Source organism: Telmatherina bonti (genome assembly GCF_933228915.1).
Source record: "Telmatherina bonti genome assembly, chromosome: 24".
Lineage (NCBI taxonomy): Eukaryota > Metazoa > Chordata > Actinopteri > Atheriniformes > Telmatherinidae > Telmatherina > Telmatherina bonti.
Window position 1 is genome coordinate 16,171,569 of NC_136633.1, and position 25,722 is coordinate 16,197,290.

At 40.5% G+C, this 25,722-nt stretch overlaps 1 protein-coding gene across 1 annotated transcript in view; it reads right to left on the bottom strand.

The window, feature by feature from the left end:
• The window catches only part of LOC306773774 (prospero homeobox protein 1-like), a gene marked incomplete at both ends in the record, with an annotated part of 38,573 nt that extends 24,627 nt beyond the window's left edge, over nucleotides 1-13,946 (bottom strand). The window contains 4 exons of the mRNA XM_079263676.1: nucleotides 6,226-6,333; nucleotides 10,606-11,814; nucleotides 12,769-13,374; nucleotides 13,596-13,946. Coding sequence (XP_079119802.1) covers nucleotides 6,226-6,333; nucleotides 10,606-11,814; nucleotides 12,769-13,374; nucleotides 13,596-13,946 — 2,274 coding nt within the window. The remainder of the gene's footprint in view (nucleotides 1-6,225; nucleotides 6,334-10,605; nucleotides 11,815-12,768; nucleotides 13,375-13,595) is intronic.
• Between the last annotated feature and the right edge of the window lie 11,776 nt (nucleotides 13,947-25,722).

Here is a 25,722-nt window from a genome sequence, read left to right on the forward strand (position 1 = left end):
TGCTGCTCTTTGGTAAAACGAGCCAAACCAAAGGTGGCGCTGCACTAGTATTTAACAAAAGAGAAGACAAGACCTGCATGAAGAAGAAAACCGTTTCATCCACCTGTGACTTAAACATGGAGACGAAACTATTGTCATTTTGAGGTTTTTATTTAGTCTGATGCATGTATACTGCAGAAATACACTGCAAAAATAAACATAAAAGATAAATATAGAATCAGATTTTTACATAATAAGTTTAGTAGTTGAAAACTCAGTGTGTCCTTAGTGTAGTGATGAATTGTGTTTTTAAAAATTCGAGAAAACTGGACAAGTAGAGATCAAAAGAAAGACGTACTGGGTATAAAAGATAAAATAAAAGTACAACAGATGATGTCTTTAACCAATAGGAAAAATATATAGCAAAGTAATGACACAACACTTGAGAGGTCTCATCAGAAATGGTCTCTGTGGTGGGTAAACTGCCAAAAAGTCATTCTTAAGGAGGGAAAACAGTGAGAAAAGGCCGAGGAATGCCAAATGACACAAGATCTGGACAGAAAATCAGGGGCAATAGGTCTTATGGAGTGATGAATACCCCCCAGAGTCTGGACCTCAACATTACTGAAATAGTCTGGAATCATCTTGACAAAAGTACGGAACAAAAGCTGGCCAATATCTAAAGGAAAGCTTTCAAAAGTCCTTCAGGAAGCCTGGAGAGCTTCTCATAAAGACCACTTACAAATGACAGGAATGCTTATAATTGTGTTGACCACAAACCATCCCATTAGAAATGTACTTCCAGGCTCATTAGAATCGAACCATCATTGTTTTGCCTTGTGGCCCTGCCTCTGTGCTTGCACATTTAAATAAACAACTAAATCTATTTCCCATTGAAATTATAGCTGGCTCAAGACTTGCACAGCACTGCTGAAGAAAATGAGGCATTTTTCACTTTTATTAGCTGTCTATTTTAAAAACAGAGAAGGAAAATTAAAAACTCAGAAGGGGTATTAGCTAAAGACAGAACGTAGACATAAATGCCTACACCTACAACCTCCTGTCCCGTTTAGTCTCAAAGCGCTCATCACATCAGCACAAAACAAAAAGGGAAATAAAAGAAAAAAAGACAAAGATAATGGAAATGGCGAGGAGGCAAAATGCTGAGTTCAAGGAATGCCATTTTCTGTTTACAATGAAAAGGGGGAAAGAGAGAGTGTCAGAAGGTGTCAGGGTGGCCTGATTCCCCTCTCCTTCTCTTGTTGGTGGGTGTTGTCAGCCCCCTAGGCCACATCGGAAGGGCAAACCCTCGCATCCTTTAAGAATCTGCTCGCTTCAACTAAAATCGTCACAGCTCTGCAAATTTTCCAGAGGACAACTTAAAAGTGCAAAATCGACGGAAATCTAGGAATTGTTGTACAGTGTCTGAAAGTGTTTCTGTGGGTCCTGGAGGAATAGCTGCTCTAACTTCTACATTACAACGCTTTAGGGAATTTCTCTTACTTGATTGTGATGGCACACAGAATCCTTCATTTGCGGTCGCGCGGTATCTCCTCCTAATATGTGAAATTATGTATTTATACCAGGAGAAACCTTTTCCATCCTAAATGGTTTTTTGCTTAATATTCCTACAATAATATGACAGCAAAAATTAAGCGCAGTCATTGGGTTATATTGACTTTCTAATTCCTTTCATCCTGATTTAATCATGAAAGCTTAAGTAATAAAAAAAAAAAATTCTTTCTTTGTGCTTCCTCGCACGGGTGCACATTGAACATCCAAAGCCCTGAGAGAGATTTTAATACTTAAACCTGGTGATTCCTTCAGTCTCGTTAAACCAATATCGACAAGCTGTAACATGTTCATATCCTAACAACGCCAAATTGGCTTTGTAACTCATTGTGTAGCTAATTGAAAAGATAGGTGTGCGGCGGGTTGGACACTAATTGATTCCCGCTGAGATGGCTGCATAGAGATGTCATTTCAGCCTCTCAAGGCGGAAACCCCTCGCAGCTCCACGCTCAATGTGTGCTTGTGTCAGTGAGTGAGAGCAAAAACCGTCAGCTGGCAGAAAAACTTGCGAGCAAGTGTGTGTGTGCGAGTTAGAAGGAGCTCCCCGAGCCAGCAAGCATCTAATTAATCCTCCTCCAGTCTTAATGAGGTCTTAATTACTCTCACTGACTCTCTCAAGGCGAGACATCAGCAACCTCAGCGTCTCGTGCTAACGTGTACGATTGTCTGGTCAGAAGGCAAGAGGTTTCACCGCGCAATTAAGATGCCTTACATGTGTACGTGTGTGCTTGCTCATCTGTGCCTAAAACAGTTGTCAGCTCAACCCACTTCCCACACCGAGCGCGGAGACCATTGTGTGTAAGAGGCTCATCTTTAAGAACCAGTTTCCCATAGACCAAGTCCATTCAAGTCCAATTAGGGGAAGCCATTCAAGGGCCTAATTCCCTTACAGTGAATCTCCCTGATCCTGCTAACACATGCTACTTATTGTTCCCATGGAAGGAGGGGTAGGTGAGGTGGAGGGGGTAAGAGTAATAGAGAGGGTGAGAGAAAGAAAAAGAGAAAGAGACACTGACCCGGATTTTGGAAATATGGTAATGATGAGGTTAATGAATGCAGTGGGACAATGAAACAGGACACACATATAGACAGACAGCAAGAGGGTGCTCTACATCTCTAGTATTACACACACACAAACACACACATTAGCAAAGCCTTGAAAAGAACAACCTCATTCATCACAAATAGGATTATCCATGTTTCATCTTTTTTTTTTTTTTTTTTTGTATTAAGCAAAGTAATATCTGCAGACTTCCTCCCACTCATAAATATGCTGGATTAAATGGGATTATGACTCAATTAAAACTAAAATTTACTATAAACCATTATTTGCATAAAACATGAATTAAAAAGAAGCTTTAATTTCTTAAAGGGTGAAGCTGTGGATGTTCTTAATGAAGTGCTCCTCCTAACTATTGTCTGTTGTGTTGTCTAGAAAATGCTGAAAACAAACGAGTCAGTTATGCTGCCCAACATGTTTTTATAACCATAAACACACATATTGAGTTTGTTAAAAATCAGTCCAACATGTTGCAAAACTACTGTTCGTCATAATTCACTTCCATCCAAAATGAGTAATCCACTCCTGCTTGAGTAATATTCCACTATATTACATCTATAATGGCTCGTCGGGCTGCTGAATTGTTTAGTTCTCTATTAGTGTTGCTGCTCAAAGACTGAAATCTCAAAACTTCAGGATGTTAAAAAACTGCAAAAAGAAAAAAAAAAGACAAGCTGAAGTAATTAAATCTTTTTCTAAATTGTTTTTTCATTCAATGTGACAGTACATTTGATCACTACATTGCTTCAGGCATTTAACCTCAGACCATAAATTCCAGTAGAAAGATGTTTCCAGTCCAGTAAATCCCACCGTTTGTGGTTCTGGCTGCAGTTTACAGATCGAGGCTGCAACACCGTCCATCTGCTGAGCTAAGTGGCCTGCCAAAGCACTGCAAATGTCTCCTAATCTAAATCCATGTTTGTCGAGATTGAAGAGATTAATTGAATATCTGTTTGGGGATAAACCCACAGATTGGAGACAAGATTAATTTTTAAAGCTAATATCAATCTCCAAAACATAAACTCACCAACTGAGCCCATGCATTTACTCATTAGCTCTTATTTATTTACCAAACTAAACCTCAAAGCCAGGAACGACTTTGAAAACACTTACAATAACCAAAAGAAGCAAATCATTTTAATTATGACAAATTGATTTATCAAATATCTTCACAGTTTTACACTGTGTCATTTTTCCTTCTTTCTTCTTGTGTTTAAAGTTCACAGACCCTTAGCAAGTGAGAATATGGGAGTGAAAATGGGCCCTCACTGCTAACAGTGGCTTCTGAATTGAGTGGTTATCAGTAGCAATGTTGAGGTTCTGAGATTTAATTTGATAACTTTAACACATTCATAAAAAATGTAAATGAGTCATTTGTTGATAGCTGTTTAAGGCTGTTCAAAGTAATTGTATTTGTGCATATGCATCATAATGTTGAATTTATAAGACGTTACGGAGGAGCTTTACAAGAGCACAAATGTACACATCACTTGATCCTGAGTTTTCTAATGAAGTGGCTAAACAAAGTATTTCTGCTGGTAAGAACCAATTGAACTAGATTTCAGGGATATTTAACCAATTTGACATAAAAAAAATGGCTAATGTTTTGTTATAAATCAGAAATTGGCGGCACGTTTAATGATTCCTTTGTGGTTCACAGTGTCTCTTGATTTTACCCATTATGGCCTGATGTAACATTTCTTTTAAGCCATCAATTTTATTTATTTTTTTTTTGTTACAGAATATAATGTTTTATTGGATAGCATAAGGTTTCCAGAAAAAAAAAACAAGTTTTAAAATTCTTTTTGAAGCAAAGCCAAAAGACATGAGGCCAGTCGATTACAAGAAATGCCTGCGATTCTCATTTAGAAAGAATTGTATCAGTTTAGTGTGGTATAGACTGAAAAAAAAGTTTATAAAATTGTTTTAGAAACCTTTTTTGGACACAACTCCTCATTTCAGTTTCTTATTGCATATTTGGATTTTTTTTTAAATGACAATGGACTCTTAACAAATCAGATGCACACTCTCTCTCTCTCTCTCTCTCTCTCTCTCTCTCTCTCTCTCTCTCTCTCTCACTGGCAGCAGGTAGGCTTAGCAACCTTGTGTTTGCCTAGCAACCTGGTGTCCTGGCGACCCTAGTTACCATGGCAGCCAATGAGGATGTGGCACTGCCATGAGGAAGTGGTCGCCACAGATATGAGCCAAAGGGCAGCTGGTGTCTGCGTGTGTGTGTGTGTGTGTGTGTGTGTGTGTGTGTGTGTGTGTGTGTGTGTGTGTGTGTGTGTGTGTGTGTGTGTGTGTGTGTGTGTGTGTGTGTGTGTGTGTGTGTGTGTGTGGCTGCTCATTTAAATATAGCGTCCTGAATCTGTCGAGGAGCCGTATGCTCCTTTGCAAAACCCAAAGCAGCCTGTAAACACAAAACAATCAGTGCCTTTGTTTTAAAGCTGTTGTTCTGTTGTCATCCCCCCCACCACCACCACTTTATCCAAACATATTCACATGCACACACTTTGTCATCCTCTTTGTTTTAAACTTTTTCTGGCACTTCTTGACATTTTTTTTTTTTTCCTTCGTTTTTTCTTCTTCATACTTGTGTTTCCTGCCAGATGATTTGATTTTTAACAACTGTCTTCTGTCAAGTTAGTTCATATTACTGAGAGTGACAGTGAACGCATCAATGTACATGCATGTGCTCTGGGTGAAAAAAAAACAAAAAAAACACAAAGGTTCAGGTCATGGAGAGTGTGTGTGTCGAGGGAGAGTCTTACCGTATGTGATGTGAGAGGGAAAGTGGGCGTTATCCACCGCCTCACACACACACACCCCTTCCAACCCCATGCCGATTAAGGCCAGAAACTCTAATTATGCTAAAAAGACGTGACAGACTGGAGCACCCATCTGCGCTGTAGGGTTTCATCACACATACACACACAAACGCACACACACAAACTCTCACATCTACAGAATAATGAAGTAACAAAACTGAGTAATATCTGACAATGGAATGCATAAAAGTTGCAGATAAGCACGACACGACCTGGCAGCGAATGTTGGCCATAATTATAAGCGGTAAAATCCCAGCTGTAACCAAACGCTTCCCACAAAAGTGCATACCTGTTTGTTCATCTTTCCCATCTGCTGATGGAAATATACTGATGTGGTTTTAGAGAACTGATGCTAAAGAGGCCTTTGCTTTATGTTTGCACTCACTGTGACCATCATACGATTTTAAATTGCTGGACCTCTCAAGACAGGGTATGAGTTACTTTTTTTTTTTTTTCTTCCTTTTTCTGTGTTGTTTTCCTGTGTGTACATCCTTGTTGCAGATTTTACATTATGAGGGAGAATTGTGATTAAAATGCAAACTTGACCTTTTTTGTCTCTAATTTTCAGTAACTTCTTGTACATTACATCGTTTTCAGCCAGATTTACCTCTTACTCCGCTCTGGTGTCATTACACCTCCAGCTATATCGTTCATTATTTAAAAATCTTCCCAAATTCATGAGATGATTCAATTATATAAGAAAAGGGAATCTAAATAGAACAGGAAAAGACACAGGATTACAAGGAAACAGTTACTGCTAGGAGGGTAAAAGTGAAGCAGTCTTACCTTTACATCAGAGAAGTACATTTTCAGCATGTTGGAGGAAGGGTACCGAGTGTAGAAGAACATCAGCTTGGCTTTCTTCAGATGGTTTGGAGACAAGCCCTCCTGAATCTGAGTGATAACATGTTAAGGAGCCAAAACCTTCAGAGTGACGCAGGGAGGGGAACTTCTCCGAGTCAGCCCAGCTTATCAGCCTCTTTTTAACCCTGTATGTGTAGTAAAAAATGCTCTTGCTTCACCTCTTCAACAATCAGTAATTGCACATCAGTGCCTGTACATTTGCCATCTGAGTTCTACATTTAGATCTTATCAATTGGAAAATGTGGTTCCGACATTTCAAATGGATCACTTTACGATCTGCGTGCTTGCTTTTGTTGGAAAGTGAAGTGGGTCATCCCTCGCTTCGGTTTAGACGCAGCTTCCAGTGTTGTGCACTTTACTAATTGGTTAAATCTAAGCTTTAGGTTTCTTGCAAGACCAGAGAAAAAACTGACAGATAATAGATGAATTAAGTCTTATGGTGGGTGTGGCGCTTTTTACCCAAAGCGCAAACAAATACAAGCACCTGCTGGCTTTTGCTCAAATCGCACAATCCCTCCTGAATCACAGTGACCGTCCCACTGTCTCAGCAACGAAAATGATGATTGTGGAGGCCTCGGATGCAGGGGCGCCAAAAAGTGTGTGTGTCCAGCAGTGTGTGTGTGTGTCAACAGCTGTGCCCCACCACGCTGCCATTTCCCCACCACATTAACAGCCCTATAATCTATCAGAGAAGATGAGGCAATCAATGAAGCCCCCTGCAAGGTCAATTAGCACACAGAGTAACACACACACACACATGCACACAAGTAAACCCCAGGGGCCGTGTACGGCTGGAAAGAGGGAAAGACTAGCATCGGCAATTGGGTGTGAAGAAAAAGAAAGAAGGAGCAGCTTGAGGGCGTAGGGTGGAGAAGAAATGTAAAATGTTTGTTTAGCTTTTCTTCTCTCGATAATTGTTTCTTCACATTGGGATGAATTATTTAGACACATCAAGTCTGCAGCGCTTCACGTCCACCCTTGTCTCGATTTTAAATATAAGTGCTAAGAAGATTTTGGCTTCATGTGCTTAAACAGTACCCACCTTTTAACGTTTTTCAAATCATGTTTACTGTTGTCCAAAATGTAAATGCGTTCACAGCACAAAAAAAAAACATAATCAAACAATATGTACAAATTGTCTTGATGCAGCAGCATGTTTAAGCTCGATTAGTCTGTCATCCATCATTCATTTAGCAGCAGAAACATCAGGACACCAGACAATAACACCATCGCTTAGTTAACATTCATACCAACCTGTCACTACCTGTGTGTGTGTGTGTGTGTGTGTGTGTGTGTGTGTGTGTGTGTGTGTGTGTGTGTGTTTAGGTCAGATAAAACACTGTGTTCAGGATTTGCAGCCCGTCTTGTTTTCTGTGAGCACAAATGTACAAAACTGCACAAACGTGACTCAGTGTAAACACGTGCGACTTAATATCATTATGGATAAAAGGCAAATGATGTTTGTTTTTGTGTAAAAGTACCTCAAGTGAGTCAGTGAATAGATGATGCAGCTGCTGACGTTTTGTTCTTTTTCTTCCATTCCTCTTCCTTCACTTATTCCTATTGGCTCATGTTCTAACTAATGCATATCTGTCAAAGCGGCTGTGAATGTGTGGTGCAGGGCTCACTGTATCAGCTGTAACTTGACCTTGTTACCAGGTGTGTGTGTGTGTGTGTGTGTGTGTGTGTGTGTGTGTGTGTGTGTGTGTGTGTGTGTGTGTGTGTGTGTGTGTGTATGCTTGAGTGTGAAAGGGATGGGTGGATTGGGAGGGAAAGACGGGGATTGGAGGGATAAATTCATAAATGGAGGACATCTGCTCAGCTCAGTACAAAGGATTAAAGCTACACAGACCTGAGTGTATGTTTGTATGAAAGAGAGCAAACTATGTCAGGTGAACAATGAATGAAATCATCTGTAGTTGCCAGGTTTCTTTAAAGCCTTGGAGCCACTACTAACATCATCTCAGTAAAAGGTGCGTTTTAAAATAGAGATTCATAAAAAGCTAAGAAAATAGGAAAAATACATTAATTTAATGTGAAATTCATTCGGACCTGGCTCTTTTTAAGTTTTGGTGCAATTTAATGAATCATTTAAAATATTTACCAGCAAAACTACGATAAGTGGCTCCGTCTTTGTTCAACAAACCTGGATACGTGTAAAACTGCACCAAGTCCAGGAGGTTACAAAGTATTTTAGATTAAAAACAGATGGATCAAAAACCTAGTTTTATTTTAAGAAGTAGATTCAGTGACTGTGTTGTAGTTGAACAAATAAAACTCCTTTAACCTGCGGTAAACGTTGGGAAGCTGCACCGTGATGTTCTCTAATGTAGAAAAAACATAAAGGCCATTAAGTTGAGAGAAGACAAATAGTTAATTCTTTTAGTTTCGGGTTTTGGAGTACAAGTCAGGTGTTTAAAATTTGTTTTCTCTGACTAAGTGATGTTTTTTTCACTGAATTATTGGAAAAATTATTAAAAGCAGCACATATTTGCAATGGAGGATTTTTTTTTGGTCCATCTGCTCTTATTAATTGCAAGATTATTTAATAGATAATCGGGAATTCATAGATTTATTTATCTTAGTAATAATGGAACATTTATTCTTTAATTCCTACAAAAAAACAGGGTTCCATGTTTTGTTTTGTTTTTTATGGGTGGTCACTATCTTTGAAATACTAATGTCTGGTTTCAAAGATCTTTTTCTGTTTATATCAAATAAATGGCGGAGCATTGAGGAATTAAACAGCGGGATCAAGAGACGTGTCAAATATTTCTTGTTTTTTAAATAAAGCAACATCTAAATTGGCTTTGAAGATGACACTGTGATCAAATACTCATCGCAGCTGCAAGGAGTCCCTGTTTGTCAGGTTCAAAGTCTTATTTTTCTTTTCACTTTGTTGTTCAAACGTGCACATTTTGTGCACTCGTTTGTGTGCATGTGTGAGTCAAAGTCTAGTGGCCGGGAGAAACCCTCTCCATATGAAAGGAACGAAAAGATAAACAGCTACCTGCAAACACCTGTCTAAACGCACACACTGTGGAAAGAAGTGTGAGTTTTTGCGTGCTAGCATGAGTGTGTGTGCGTGCATCACGAACGGGAGCAAAACACACACAGCTGCCAAGCAACTGAGAGCAAAGGCCAACAAATGAAAGTGAGCAGTGTTCCAAAATGTGAGCAGAGAGAGAAGAGTTAAAAATGTTAAAGAGGAAACCATGTATGTTATAGATATGACACTTTGCTTCATGTTTGCCTGCAGCACTGATACACACACACATTTAGAAAGCTGCCATCAATGAAGCCAAACATTTGCCTGCTCCTCTACCGTTCGCTTTGAAATATGATTAGCTTTGAGCTCCTGTGAACAAGGTCTCACCTCACACACACATGCACACAGACAAAGTGAAATATGATTTGCTTTGAGCGTTTATGTACAAAGTCTTTGTGATGAAAGAGAACCTAACAGCACAAGAGTGTCTCAGACAGTGGGAGCAGTGTGTGTGTGTGTGTGTGTGTGTGTGTGTGTGTGTGTGTGTGTTAAAGAGGGAGCTCACGAGCCTTTCTCAGCACCTTTAAACGCCACAACCTGCTGCACCAACTTAAAAGAGCTTGAGAGAACAGCGTGCGACCTGTTTAATCTTCCCCCACTTGCAAGACCCGGCGCGCCCTTTTCATCTTCCCCACTTACCGAGGAAACAAGAGCCTTAGAGCAGGAACCAATTAATGCAGATTAATTGATATTAAAGACTTTCTGTCACTTTGCCTCCTGCTGCTGCCTCTCTGATGGCTCACTGTTTGACTGTATGAAAAATGTGACTTGTGGACCATGTAAAATAATCAGAATTGTAGCATAGATGTTCTATCCTTAAATTCGCTCACACGTGGTAATGTATTACTTACCATTACTACTTTTATTATCTTCAAAGTGAATATGAAACAGCGTGTTTTATAATTGACTAACTTTACATTATGCTTATTTTTGTTTTTCACCTGGGACGTCCATGGGACAACAGTACACATTCCAAAGTTGGTTTCTTCTGACTGGAAATAAGAAGCATTGAATAAGTGGAGTATTGTTGGTTTTGTTGCAATGATTAGTCAAAACCAGGTAAGAAGTAGCATCTATTTCAGACTTGGCTTGAATCTAATGGTAGTCACAACCTGATGCATCATCTTTTAGATAAATATTTAAGTGAGTACTTTTGTTTGATCTTTTAAGTGTTTGAATTTAAAAAAAAAAAAAAAAATTCATACACACTCCAACACACAAAAAGATGGTAAACATTACAGTATTAAGGATACGGTGGTGCCTGAGTAAGGCGATATGTCGGCCATGTCTTGCAGATCCCCACACTCAGACTTAATGAGGGACAGTGACAAGCCCTCTGGTCCATGTTGGCTTGGAGAACTCTGTCTGTGGTGATGGTGACCCATATGGCCGCCTCCTAGGGATGCCATTTTGGTTCTGATACTAACACTTTCCCGGGTTATGTCCATGGAATCTGGGGAGGACCGATGGTGGTCCTTTGGCCCCACAGGATAGCCTGCTCCCCCATGTGAACCCAAGGGGCTTTGAAAGGGATAACCCATGAGGGGAAGAGGGAATGGGTGGCGGAATGACGGAGGGCTAAACCCAAGTGAAGCTGTGAGGGGAGACGGATGGAGAGAAGGATGGTGAGGTGGTGGAGGTGGAGGAAGAGAAGGGTTGCCGTTTTCACCGCTGCTTCCTCCGCTCTTGCGCACCACCAGTGGCAACGCCTCTGTTTGATCGTTGGGTGTCGGCACACCGCTCAGTCTGCCACTTAAACCACCAAATGAATCCAGAGGGCTTGGGACAATGACATCTCCAAAGCAGTGCAGCCTCTGGTTGGAGGAGTGGTAGTTGGGGGTCGGACTAGCATCACCGTTCAGACTAAGTGCCAAGGTGCCACCACCGAAGCGTGAATCTGGGGTAAGAGGAGGTAGGGGGCCAAAAGGTGGTGGACAAGAAGTGGATGAGTTTGATGAAGAGGAGGGGGCAGCTGGTGTGCTGCTTTGGCAGCCATGATGGTGATTGGTAGTCTGCTTGGGGGAGGAGAATCCCTTGACAACGGTGTCGACGACCTGTGACACTGCACAGTTCAGTTCCTGCTTCAGAGTCTCAGCCAGCTGCCTTCCTCCTCCTGCTGCTCTCCTCTTTATCATCCTTTCTCCATTCCTATCATCTTCCTCCCTGCTGTCCACATCCTCTTCCATTTCTCCATCTATCAAGGCCTGCTCACGGAGGAGAGCTCTAGCCCGGTCCAGGAACAGACCTGGGTCTAGCTCAGATAGGTCATCATGGTTATGCCGCCCTCTGTCTCTGGGCCTCTCCTCCAGACCGTCAGAGCGGATACTGTCCTCTGACAAGTTCCCATCCTCCTCTCTCTCCCCACTTCGCTCAGCTTCTCCACACTCACCATTTTCTTCCTCTTCCTCTGTTTCTGAGTCGTAGATCTGGTAGAACTTTTCTTGAAGTTGCCGCAGTTGTTTCTGAACAAAGGAAAGAGACTCTTGAACCATTATGAAGAGTTGCATAAATTAACTTACACAATCAAAGGAACATTTGGGGAGAACTGGGGGGAGGGATGGTGAGGTGGTGAAGGAAGAGAAGGGTTGCTGTTCATTGATTATTTTTAACTTTCATGCTAGGCAGCACATTTCTGTTGTCCTATTCTGCTGTTTTGTAGCCCTGCTATTAAAGCTGGGGTAAGTATTGTTGGTGAGCTAGCAGGATTTAAAAGTGGCACCCTGTCTTGGCTCCTCCCCCTCCAATCAATAATCTATTTGAGACACACGATCCAAGGCTTTTTCTCAGCTATTTAGCTGGAGGAGGCAAATAAACCGAGCCAGGTCGGGGAAATCCTTCCTGCATTTTCTCAGTTATGTTTGCCTTCTTAGTTTCTTCTTCACTACTTTGTATTTTCAACCCAACCCGCTATTTATATGCAGGGTGTGGCTATCAGGTATGCACTGCAAGAGGGGAAGGAGGGGAGCCAGGAGAAGAAGCTTACGAAATATAAGAAATTAACAACTCCATTTCAGTCCGAACATTTTGACTGGTCCGAGTTTTTACAGATTTACAGTAAACTGAGGTGTCTAACTACATTTCTTTTTGTTCATTATTAAAAAATGTATCGACGACTATCAGGATGAGAAACCACAATGTCTGAGCAAGATTCCCAACTATAGCTTTCAAACACCTCAGTTCTGTATGAACTCCTTGTTTCTGGATAATCAAACAATCAGATTGCAAACATGCATTCTTGAAAGGTTTCTTCGTATCGACCTTCACATAAAAGGCTCTGTGGATTGTCAAAGTTTTAGGTTGCTAAAGAAGTTATCTTCAGAGTTCAGTTTTATCAACTCTCATATAAGTTGTTGAAATGTACTGAAGAGGATGATGTGGCTAATGCTTGTGGTCAAAAACTGCTCACTGCTACTGACCTGCATGTCTTCCAGCTGTAGTTTGAGCTGTCTTCTCTCTTCCTGCCTGTGCTCCTGCCTGGAACACACCAGTTGGGTGAAGCTTTGTTGCTGCTGTGGCAGACGCTGTTTTCTCTTGTTCTCCCTGTAAACCTCCCCAACACTGACCACCCCGCCCCGTGAACCTGGGGAGCTCAGCAGGGAAGAAGGGCAATCACTGCGGCTGCTGGCATTGTGGCTGCTGTTGTCTCCTCTGTGGTCCTTACTGTTGCTGCTGTTCTCATTCTCGCGGTTACTTTCTTGGCCGTGGTCACTTGCATTGGGTCGGACCAATGGAGAGTGACTCATGCCACGGATGATGTTTTCCACACGGGCTCGCTTGGCACGGAGATGCTCGTCCGACAGTCGGTCCATGTCAAAGGAGGAGAGGGGGAGGGGCTGAATAGGGCCTTGAGAGTTGTGGTTTGAAGGCGGCATGGGCCGCCCGAAGGAGGAGGAAGAGGTCGTAGGGGGCAGGGGAGGCCCAGGAGAAAGGCAGTCAGATGGGCTGTCTCTGTCACGAGAGGAGTTGCTACAGGCATCCTCGGCCTGGATCTCGGAGCCTCCACTCGACAAAGCTCCACTTCCCTGTGATGAAGTACAAAAGCACTGGATTTGTAAAGCATTAATTTATCAAATGAACTAGTTAATGGATCCTTTAATAAAGACTGAATACTCTTGGCTCAATTGTTGGTAAATTGGTGAAATAGCTTCTCAGTGTTGAATGAATTAGTTGATCATTGGTAATGAAATCTGCTTGTGATTAACTGACTACATTTGAACCGTTAACTGTATGTGTTGGTGTGTACCTGGAAACCTGAGTCAATCCCTCCGTGTTTTCCCATATTATTCTTCAGTAGCTGGGAGATGATTGTAGCGCCGGGGAAAGGCATCATGGCATCTTCGTAGGAGTTGGCCCTCTTTAGCAGTTTCCTCAGAACATTTGACTTCTCTCCATCACCGTTGGTCGCCCCATGGCTGTGACTGACCAAAGAGCAGTCTCCATCCTGATCGGGGCCGTGCGATTGGTTCATTCTGTCGAGCAGTGTCTCCCTGTTGCGGGTAAATAGTGCACTACCCACAGTCCTTTTCACCCCGATGTCAACACGTCGGCGCTTGGTCTGTCCGGTTAGGAGGGTGGTGCTGTCATGATCAGGCATCACGCAGGGCAGCTAAACAGGCATGACCAGGGGTCCTCACAGAGACACACAAGATGAGAAGAGCTGCCTGTTCAACAACAAAAAAGTAAAATAAAAATACAATTAGTAACCTAAATGACTTATTTATTAAACTATGGAGTTTTGGATTATAAAACACAGATTCAAATGAAAAAAATGACTTGCTGTCAGTTACTATAATCCTCCACAGTTTATCTGCATTTACAAACTGAGGTATTTGGAGTAGACGATAACTGGTGGACAAAACTCACCGCATTGGTCAACTCAAAAACAATACGCAACTTAGAAGTAAAACTTTTAATTGATCATACACAATAGAAAATACCAAAAAGAACTAACTGCTTTACTGCAAAAGCCAAGCGAACGGTGAGATAGAGCACACTCTTTAAAGTAGTTCAAGGAGATATTCCCATAGAGAAGTAACACCTGCATGTAATAACCAAAATCATTTTCCATTTCCTCTGAGTCTCCTGAGGTGTAACCTTGATTTTAGCATCTTGTGAGGAGCTGTAAAGAAGCGTCAGACTTTTTCATTGTCAGAAGCATTTCACTTCGCTCTGAAGACAAAAACCGTTTTCCCTTCCCTTTTGATTTTAATGACTTATTTATTTTGGCAAGAAAGCCTTTTTTTATATATCCTCTCTCTTGCCAAGTTTTCCACTCGTTGCATGTTTAAGCTTTCTTTTGCTGCCATCTTCGTAGAAAAGCCAAATTTGTTCTGAAATGCTTAAAAGTACCAAAATCCATCAGTTTTAAGCTACACTGTCAAAGCTTTGCATCTTCTGTAAGCCAACAGTTAAAATGACAACTTCAACAGTTCTCTAATTTACTTTATCATGTGTCTCTCTATCAAATTTTGAAGACCAGAGAAAAAAAAAAAAAAAGAAAATATTAAATTCTTAAGGAAGTGTGAATTAAAACACACACTGGTCATTTCCATTCAGATAAATACTGTGAGTTAAAACCTGCTTGCATTAATCTCTGCAAACACATGAAACACAGGCACCGTTTTACATGCTATACATGTTTGCATCTGTTTTGCAAGGGATTTAAAGGTCTAGCCTAGGAAAATAACTCACAAATTAAAGCTGCTCTTTGCAACAGTTTTGTAGTCCAATGACCAGAGGCTTTTTCAGTCGGGTTTAAAACCGAAAGACACAAAATGTCAACACACTCCCGCACATACACACATAGACTCTAAATGAGATACGTTTGCAGAAAAGAGCCAATAAAAGTTTTCTTGCGGCACAACTGTCATCAAGAAAAATACTTACAAGGATTACTTTGAATATGACGCAGAATTTCACTGTTGTAAATGAGAGGTGTTTAAAAAAAACACACTGTCCCTCAGCACGGGACTGGGCAGTGACCCAGATACACACACTCAAACGTACTATTCATACACACATTGTTCCTGTCTTTTTCCTAACATTATTCTGTCCAGAGGTCTGCCGCTCACACATGTAGAGTTTAGGTTTGTGAGGCCCAAAAAGCTTGATATTTTAGTTGTTTTTAAATAATTCATTTGTAAAAACAAAAAGCTGCATTAATGCAGAAGCAGTATGTCAAAATGCGCTCACCACTTCTCGAGAATTTAACTGTCGTTGGATGAAGTAATGAGCCTCTGTTAAAGATGAGTGTTAAAAGGAGATGCGATAGTGTGTGTGTGTGTGTGTGTGTGTGTGGTTTTTGGATCAAAACTGAAACTTTTGTTTTGAATTTAGTAAAGCAAGAATAACTTTCTCTGCAATACAGAACTGAAATGGGAAGTACCCGATTTATAGCTGGAAATAAAGTTTAAAATGAATGTCAGTGGGGTGAGTCGTGGCTGAATGGGCTTTTCTTTCTGAAATGACACTAGAACAACAATGGCAACAATGTGAGACTTTAAGAAATATTTGTTCTCTGTTAGTTTGTTTAACAAAAATGAACTTTTTTTTTTTTATTATTAATTTTCGATAAAAAGTTGTCTCTTTTTTCCTTTAGTTTGAATGTTGTTTATTTGGATTGCTTTCTTGTTTTATATCTTGGATATGTGAAGTGTTTGAAAGCTGATGACTACTTGTCGCTGTGTGCGCTCTGAGCGCGGAGCACCGCTGTCCCCGCGTGTTATTTCCACACTCTGCTTTCTTGACGGTTCATATCGTCGATAAATCTTTGGCATTTTCAAATCAACAAACTGCCTAGGCTCGAAACAAAACACCGACACCCTCGCCACAACTGGAGAACCCCTCTTACAGGCACAGTGAATATGCAGTTTATTCTATTTATGCGAAGTTTCACAGATTTCTTTAGAGTGGAACACAACCGGAGCGAAAGGAGCGAGAAACGGGGTTCTTTGTATGTTTTAAGTGGAAAAACAAACGGGTTTAGATACCCCCTCGATGTACTGGATGAGTTGTACTCTTTGGCTGATTTCAAAGCTGCCATAAAATCTGAAAGCCGAGCAGGTGCGCGCATCAGTCGGAGCGAAACCAAACACTGGCGATGTGACTTCATTTAAAGCACGGCACCACACAAAATGTAAAGTTTAGTCAGTCTAGTCCAGTTTGAAGACGGCAGAAGTAGTTTAGAACAAGTACAGATGAAGCCAACAAGAGCAGAGCTTGTTTGGAAATTAGTCCAAGATTCAACTAAACCATCTGGATCAGGGACGAGGATGGACCAAGTCCATAAACTGGAAACAGTGGAAGTTGACTTGGACCAACTACACACGATGCACGCAGTCAAATATTACCCCACGAGCAACAACAGTAATGGCCGTGGGATTAAAAAAAGAAGAAGACACAAACAGTTGTACTTACTTCACTCTCGAGCGTTTCCACAAGTCAGTTTGTCGAAGAAAGCTCGAACACGAGAGACAGATCCGCACTCGTCTTTGAGATCAGTGCCGTAGATACTACGGAGAAGTGGAGACGTATGCAAGGCGTGCGTGCGCGCGCGCGGGTGTGAGTGTATGAGTGGGAGGGAGAGGGAGACACACACACACACACACACACACACACACACACACAGAGGGAAGCTGTAGAGAAAGTGCGTATGAGAAAGAGAGAGAGAGCATTAGGAGAGGCGCGGAGATGAGGAGAGAGTGCTCTTGTGCGCCGCTCGGCTCCCGGGATGTGACGTGTTTAGTATCGAGCGCACCCGTTCTGTCCCGCACTCTCCACGCGTCGCGAGTCCCTCTTTTCTCCCTCTGACCGACTACAAGATATAAGAAACAAGAAGAGACGCACGTGAAGAATACGTGAAGACGCCGCGTCATCGGCCCCGGAGTGAGGTAACAGCTCCAGCTAACCAATAAGGAAGAGGAACTGGGAACGGTGGATTTTATTTATAAGGAGCCAACCAAAGACGGAGCTCTGCTTGAGCGAAAGAGGACCAGAGGAGGATGTAGACGGTAAACTGAGAGCCAGTTTAGCCGTAATCCTTTATTTGAGTAACAGCTGCAAAATTCATTACAGAATAAGTTTATTTTACTGGATCCGGAGTTTTAGGCTTATAATGGCCCCCTTACTGGTTTCTATTGGTTTCCTGAATCTAATGAGCAAAAAAAAAAAAAAAAAAAAAACAATTAGCCGACAACAGTGTTAAGAAAACGCAAACAGTTCCTCAATTTAAACAAATACTTAAATTGATGTTTTTGCCAACTTATATTAGGTATTAAAAGTTGTTTAAAATGACTGAGTAACGCAGTATAACTCTGTAACTCCTTTTTGAATAAACATTGTCGTTCATTTACTTTGCTTGCCGTCATTCATCCTCAGTTTTTTTGTTTTTTTTCGCATGTTCAACAGTTTTTTTTTTTGTTTTTTTTTAATATAATGTATTGATTTATTGTTAAAGGAAGGCTTTCGTGCAGTATGCATGTGTGGAAACGGGCACAACGCGCCCCGACACGGTGCCTGTCTGTTTTACTGATCCAATACCTATAGGCCTTTAGAAAAAATAACACGGTACTTGTCGTGTAAGAACGGGTCTGATATTCAGAGACAGGAGGTCAGACAACTCCACAAGTCCGGGAAGCTAAGCTTTGCTCAAGGACACTTCAACAGAACCGGGTTTCAGGCTGGAGGATTGCACCTGGCGGAGCAGATCACAGCCCATCCGTCTACAGACAGTGCTGTAAATAAAATAATAAATAGCTTAAATAGATAAGAAAACGGCATTTACGATTTGGATTGAAATCTAAAAACACAATTAAACGCCGTGAAGATCAAGCAACAATTTCTTCACCAAATCTGAAACTTTTCACCAAATCCTTCAGTTCCTTCCACACCTTATTAAACTTCTTAAATGAAGCTGAAAAAAAAAAGGTATGAAGTGTCTTGGGTCCACTGCTGTGTAGAGGAAATGTCACGTTCCGGCACTGTCGAACCCACTTGGCGATATGTTGCTTATTTTTATTTCTTTATTTTAATGAGGACCATAGGTCATCATATCCGAAAGGAATTCTACATAATCATATTTATAGCCTATATATTGGTTAATTGGTGTAAAAGAGACTGAAATTCGCGCAGCAAATTAGGAACTTCACGGAGCAGTAAAACACATTACTGGTTACAGAATCTTAACTCTGATAATCTCAACTCTTTTGGTGTTTTCAGTGGCAGCTTTAACGGAAATAAAACTCAACACATCAAACAAATCAGTGTGGAGGTATGCCATTGTGTCGTCGTGTGTTTAAGTGTGTGTGTGTGTGTGTGTGTGTGTGTGTGTGTGTGTTAATATTGGTGTATGATTTTAAAGTGTTTCTTTTCATCTTGCGCCAAATATGCAAAGTCAGCAAAGTCAGAAATCCCGACATAGTTTTTATTTCTCTTAATTTGCAACTAAATTTCACAGAAAACTAGATGTTCTGTAGTTTAGTTCTTAAACTAATCTGGAATTACTTCCTGTATACCTGTAACAACTTTTTCAGTCCTTTAAACTCTTGCTGTGGCTTCATTGTAAAACACAAACAACCTGCTGATATTTCCATCAAAATGACGAAGATGCGATCACTCCTATCGATTGCCACGCGTGGACAAACCCTGTTCTCTCTTTTATTTATTTATTTATTTTTTATTTCTATTTTTAATTATCCCTTCATGTTTTTGGCACCTCCACAATCCACGTCACACTCCCACTTTTCTCCATAACGCGCGATGTAAAACCTTGACCTGTTCAAGCGGTGGGACTTCCAATGATACACATCAGTAACTTTCAAATAAACACCGATGTTTTTCCACGCACGACAAATGGAAGAGACCGGAAAAGTGGGATATATTTAGAATTTATTAAACATGCATTGCCCATTTGAGCACACAACAGGAGGAGGAATAACCTCATAGAGGAGGGGACTTTGCTTTGTGGTGCTTCTGACACGGTTTTGCTGATGGAAATGATTTAGATGTGAGAAGAAAAATTGTTTAAATTAACTGGAGAGAAAACATAAAAAGAAATAATAAAATAAAAAAAAAAGAACACAACAGATGTTAAATGGAGCAGGGCCATAACTAAATATGCCATGGCCTGAAAATCTCCAGTGTGTGCTTGATGATATTAATCACATAATGATGTGTTTTCATATAAATCCTGGGGGAGATCCTGCAAATACCTGCAGTTTTAAATGAAAATTAAAGCTTTAATGTTTAACTTTGTGAGGCCGCTGTATTTACTTACCTGATGTGGCGATGACCCCTTTCAGTGTCTGGTCCGTGTGACGGTGTGTGAACACACACAAACACCTGCGCACGAAAAGTCAGTGTGTTTAAGTTGTGTCATCTGTAAAGGGCAAAGTGTGGGATTGCAAGTGTGTGTGTTTTAGTTAGAATCAGTGATCCAGAACAGGCCTACAATTTACTCGGTGCAACTCAACGCCAACGTACTGTGACCTTACAACCCAGATTACCACAAAACCCTTTTTTAATCGACTTCCCCCTGCTCATTTTAGCCAAAGAGAAAGTACAAACACGCTGTGGTCAAACTACACAATACACTTTTCCACTAGAGTACAGAAGGTAAAAGGGAAGAAAATGATGAAAATAACAGGCTTTTGACAAAGCTTTGAAGTTTTAAGCAACATTTTCAAGTCATTTTCTCTGGAGTTTTCACCTTTTACTGAAACAATATTAATATATAATCAGGTGGATGATGCAAATGTATCAGATTGTTGCTGCAGACTGGACTCATGCTTTTATTTGTGATTCGCAGCAACGATGCAGGGAAATCTCACAACAAGCTACATTTCAAACAGACTAGAGACAAATGAGAGTAAATGAAGGTGTTTTAAAAGGAGTAGTTTGGAGCGCTTCAAAGGGGAATCGTGTGTTCAAAACGAGTCACAGACACACAAGAAAAAGTCTGACAAGATCAGCTGGCTTATGGTGCGTGATCAGTCATTTACTTCAGGTGCAGATAAAACAGATTGCACGAAACAGGAACTAGCATATCTTGCATGTCTTGAGCAGTTTATTCCAGTTCCACTTTTCTGTTTCAACCATAGACTGAAAAGGACACACACATGGTGTATCAGAGCTCCTTTTTTTTATGTCTAACTCTTGGGTTACAGAAGGAAATATTGAACTTCTTGTTTTAAAGAAAACTCTGGGTGTGATTATGCCTTGGAAGGTTCCTGACTAAGTGAAATGACTCAAAAGAATCTGTCAGCCTTGAGGAGAACAAGTTCTCAAAATGTTTTAGGAAATGGTTCCTTTATCTCCTCATTTAGCAACTGAAACAATGGAGAGGAGATTAGTCTGAGCTACAGTTCAGAAACAAAATTTAAGTGTCACTTAATTATGAAAAGCATGACTGGCTTTCATGTAGTTCAATTTGAGGGCAAGATGAGGGGTGTGAGCAACCTGGCAACATTGCTCATAACAGCCTGGGGTGTCATAACAGCCATAAGATTTGGTGAGTAGTTTCAGCTAATTTAGCTAAAACATCATATTCTCTTTTCTTCCAAATAATGCTTCAGTGTCATCAAAAGTTCACATGGCTAAAAGGCTGGTGTCTCATGTGAGGACTCTTTCACATGGACAGAAACACGGAGATATGGGTTTTGCAAGAGCAGGTAAAAACTCTGGCTCATCATCCTGCTGAAAAAATACACAAAGAGGGAATAATGAAAATAGAAGGGCTGAGAGAGGGAATAATGGCAGGCCTGTCACTGATGGAGGTGAGGAGGTAAAGACACATGGATGCAGGTTTCTCATTCTGTCTTTTGCTCCGTCTGTCCCTTTCTCCCTCTTTTTCTTTTTCCTCATGTCTGCTCTGTCTCCATCAAGATGCCATTATTCAGGACATTAGCGAGGAAGAGCTAAAAGCTCTCACTGTTGAGGAGGTTCCCAGGGTCCTCTCTGAGAGCATAAGCACACATACATTTAGATGGCAGAAGTACATGATAAAAGTGAAGAGGTCAGAAGAAGTAAAAAAAAAAAAAGGTGAGGTGGGGGTGGTGGGCTTGCAGACATTACTAGATGCCGAGGCTCCTCTCTGACCTAAAACATGGACATTGGCTGGCACAGAGGAAAATAAACTTCACTCTACTGAGCATGCTCCGTGTCCTTGGATGTTTATTTATTTTTGTGACCTTTGATACTCGTGATCTTGCTTTTTATCCTCCTTCCTTCATAACATAGAAACATTGAGCATATTCTTTGAACGAATTAGAAAAGGCTGTTGACTGGTAGCCGTTCATTTAACGCAGAGCAAGAAATCTTCTTTGTCATTGTTCTGTTGAAGTTGCCAACTTAAGTCACTTCACACTGTAGATGCATTTTCATTGCACCGAGAATTGCGCAAAACCAAATATCGCAATAAAAGCCACTAATGGAAACATTTTTTTAAAAGGTCGCATATATCGTGAAAAAGTTTTTACGATCTTATCAAGGTGGTTTTTCAGACGTTTTGATCCAGAAATATATCGCAAAAGTGTAATGGAAACACTCTTTTTTGCATTTACGTGTCCCCGGACGTGTCGTAGGGGGGTCATGACCAGTTAATTTCCAGTAAAGATGGCACAGTATGGAACAAACAACAGCAAATTTCAGAGTTTAGAAAATAAAATGGGGGAGAAAAGCTTTGAAAAGCTGTAGGAAGTTCTCCACATCAACTAGAAAACCCCAAAATAACACTATGTTGCAACTTTGCATAAATCGCAATTCTCGTTAAATCTCGTGAGACGAGTGAGATTTTACGAGATCCGACGCTAATGCGCTAAACACTCTTCAATGGAAACACCTGCAAATTACAAATATCACTTTTATTTTGCGAAAAAATGCAATCGAAGCGCAGCTTGTGTAGCCGTTACGTTGATCCACTCAGCTCAATACGTCACAGAATAAAGAGCACTGTTGTTGCATAGCTCTGTGTTGCATTATATTTTTACATTTGCATAATTTTTGCCAGTTATTTTTGTAAATTGAGAATGGTTAGTGGTAATAATCTTGCGACATCCAAGTTTGAGCTTCATCCCAAACACCATTGGAAGTTCATGGTAACCTCCTGGTGGTTGTGTTAAAGTGAACATAACATAATCTTTCGCACCATTTCATGTTTTTTTTTCGTTGGCTAACTCACAATTAGCTTTGCACCAAACACAACTTCATATAAAACCTGCAGTTTTAATGAAAATGGAAAAGCTTTCCTCCAGGTTTGAGAATTTGGCCTAGATGTCCTCTAACTGGTTTAATTCTTGGCATGCTGGGGGCGACGTTATAGGCTCTGGTTGGGAAACGGCTAGACTGTGGTGGTGAAGTCAAGTGGTTTGGATATCTTTACCAGTAATAAAAGTACAAAGGCGATTTTAAAAGTTGTGGTTTTAAATTTGATTGCATTAGTTAAAAAGCTCACAAAGATGTTTCAGGGATGATAAAATATGTGGCAAAATAGGAGGTGGTTGTATTATTAAAGATTTAATCATTATTGCAGGTGTTTAAATGGACGTTTTCATTCCTCCTTTATATATATATATATATATATATATATATATATATATATATATATATATATATATATTATTCCAGTCTTGTTTTAATTTATTCTTTGTTTCATCTTTCATGGTGTTGAACAGTGACAATAAAGATTTGGTTTGAATTGGAAAAAGAAGCAAAGCATGTTGATATTACTAAAATTCAACCAGAGTGTGTCTATTGTGGAAACCTTGACACAGCTTTTACAAAAGCTCGTCAACCTGCAAGTTTTTTTTTTCCAATTGATTTCCACATTTGGCTCCTTCTAAACTATTCCTAATTATTCCAATTTCTGAGAAAAGAGAAATGGAGGATTTTCATAATTTACTCTCGTCCCAACCCCCCCACCATAATTACTGTAGTACAAAAACATCAAAATTATTCATCCGCTCCTTTTTTCAATTTACCATTCTTTCTTTCAGAAATTCATGTGGTTTTTTTTTTGTTTTGTTTTTTTTTTTTAATCAGACCTAAGCTCCACTTTGCTCATGTATTTATTCATGCTTTTCTGCCTCTGATGGACAACATGTATGAAGTTGAATAGAGGCAGTGTGTATGTGGCCCCTCCTGTGTGTGTTTATGCATGCAGCTTTGCTGTAGACCTTCTCCATTGTGCTGATTCTAAGAGAAGGTCTTAATCTAGCCATTGCCATTACCACTACTGAGACCTTTACATCCCCTCTTGCCCTGATGTTGTGCCCAGCCATGAAGGCCCTGCAGTGGGCAGGCTGGCAAGCCAGATCAGGGTCTTGGGTCTTGAGCTTGGCCTGGATCCCTGGTCCTCAACCTCCAGCACTGATGCTCCCTCCAGCCCACAACCGAGCCTCAATACGGGCCTGACTTGGCCCCAAAGTCGCCTTCCTGGCTCTGGGCCTTGGTGGATGGAACGATGGAAAGAGGGAAGAAAGCCTGTAGCTGGATGTGCAGTGGAGTGAGGAGAGGTGGAGAGGCTAACAATGCTATCAGAGAGTTGGCGTCCATCTCTCAAAAGAACACACAACACATACTGCCCTGTTTGTCTTTATTTATCACGGCTCTTCACACATAGATCACAACAAAAGGCAAAAGCTAAATAAGAGGGTCAGAGGAGAGGAGAAAACAGAGAAAAGTGGCAGAAAACAAAGAGAAATAGAGATGAAGGAAACCTTGAAAAGACAGATTGGGGAAAACAAATAGGAATGGCTAAGGCAAAATTGGTATGCAGCAGAGTTGGACAACATGAGAAGAAGTAACATGCAGAAGGAGTAGTTTAGTAGAATTGGCAGGATGGGATATGAATAAAAGAGGGGGAAAAGGCAACAGTGTTTCTCAGCAGTCTGTTGGCCGAAGCATCTGTGACATTGTCAGGCCTCATGATCCCCATGGAAACAAAAATCAACATGTTTGCTAGAAATGCTTCCATTAACGCCTTGTAGCCGAGCCAAAAAAGCACGATGAGGGACGAGGACATGCTGAATATATAAAAAAAGAAAAGCTCAACACAAATAATGCAAACAAACAAAGGATAAAAGACAAAAAAAAAAAAAGAAAAGAAAAAACACTAAATACAAACTTAGTAAAAGGAGTTTTTCCTCTTTTTTTTTCCCTCCATTTTTTCCAAATACTCACTGACCCGTGTCATTTTGTACACAAAATGACAGGCAGAATTTGGGGCAGCATGTATTTGAGTGGCCATCACTTTGGGGATCAAACTATACCCACTTTAATGTTGCCATATTTGCACGGGGCATTATAATGATAGCCTTTGGCACATTAGAATAAGCTTTGGACAGGGACAGTAGCTTAAACAAACAATTTGACTTTGTTGACATTTTTATTTAATGAAACTCACACAGGACAGAAATTAATTAAACTTGGGATTGTTTTCTTTAACTTTATATGCATAACCTTTACCCTTTTTTTTTTCCCCAAAAATTGGAAATAAAATCTGTAGATGTTATGAAGAGAACAGCCTAATTGTGGTTTTCTTGTATTTCTAAGAATATATATCGCTTTATTCTAAGCTGAATCTAATCAAATCAAATCAAATCAAACTTTATTTCTTGAGCACTTTTCATGCCTCAGGCAACACAAAGTGCTTTACAGGATAAAATCAAGTCATAAGGATTAAAACAGTGGATAAAAAGGCATTTAAAAAAAAAAAAATAGACACAAGCTATTTCCACGCACTCACACACACACACACACACACACACACACACACACACACACACACACACACACACACACACACAAGGACATAGAGCAAAGAACCCACCCACATTCCCCGAAAAACATCATTCCCTGAATACTGTCTCTTTAACTGAATTCTGGTTAATAAAACAACTAAAAACATTAAGTAAGTGATAAAAATTCTGACTTGGTGCTGATTTGAGGAGACAATACCTCAGGATCCATCCACACCAGGAGCCAGTCCCCCGCATGCTCATAGGGGCCGCTGCCACAGCAACCGCACAACTCCCAGGCAGCAACGGGGCCACCCCGCAGCCGTGAAGCTGCAGTGGTGGACCCCGCGCCACCCAAACAGCAGCGGTCATCATGACAACAGCCCCCAGACCAAACAGGCAGGGCCCCCAGCGTGCTGGATCCCCATAAGGAAAACACTGGAGTTAAAACCAGAAGATGAATAACCTTAAGAAGCAGTAAGAAATAAGAGCAACAATAAAAGAAAATATACATATATACATAGAAGGACTTCACAATAATGTATCAAAAATAAGAAATCTAATAAAACATTTTAAAAATAAATTAATAAATGAAGTAAATTAAGATAAGTAAATAAAGTAAAATAAAATTCAGTTAAA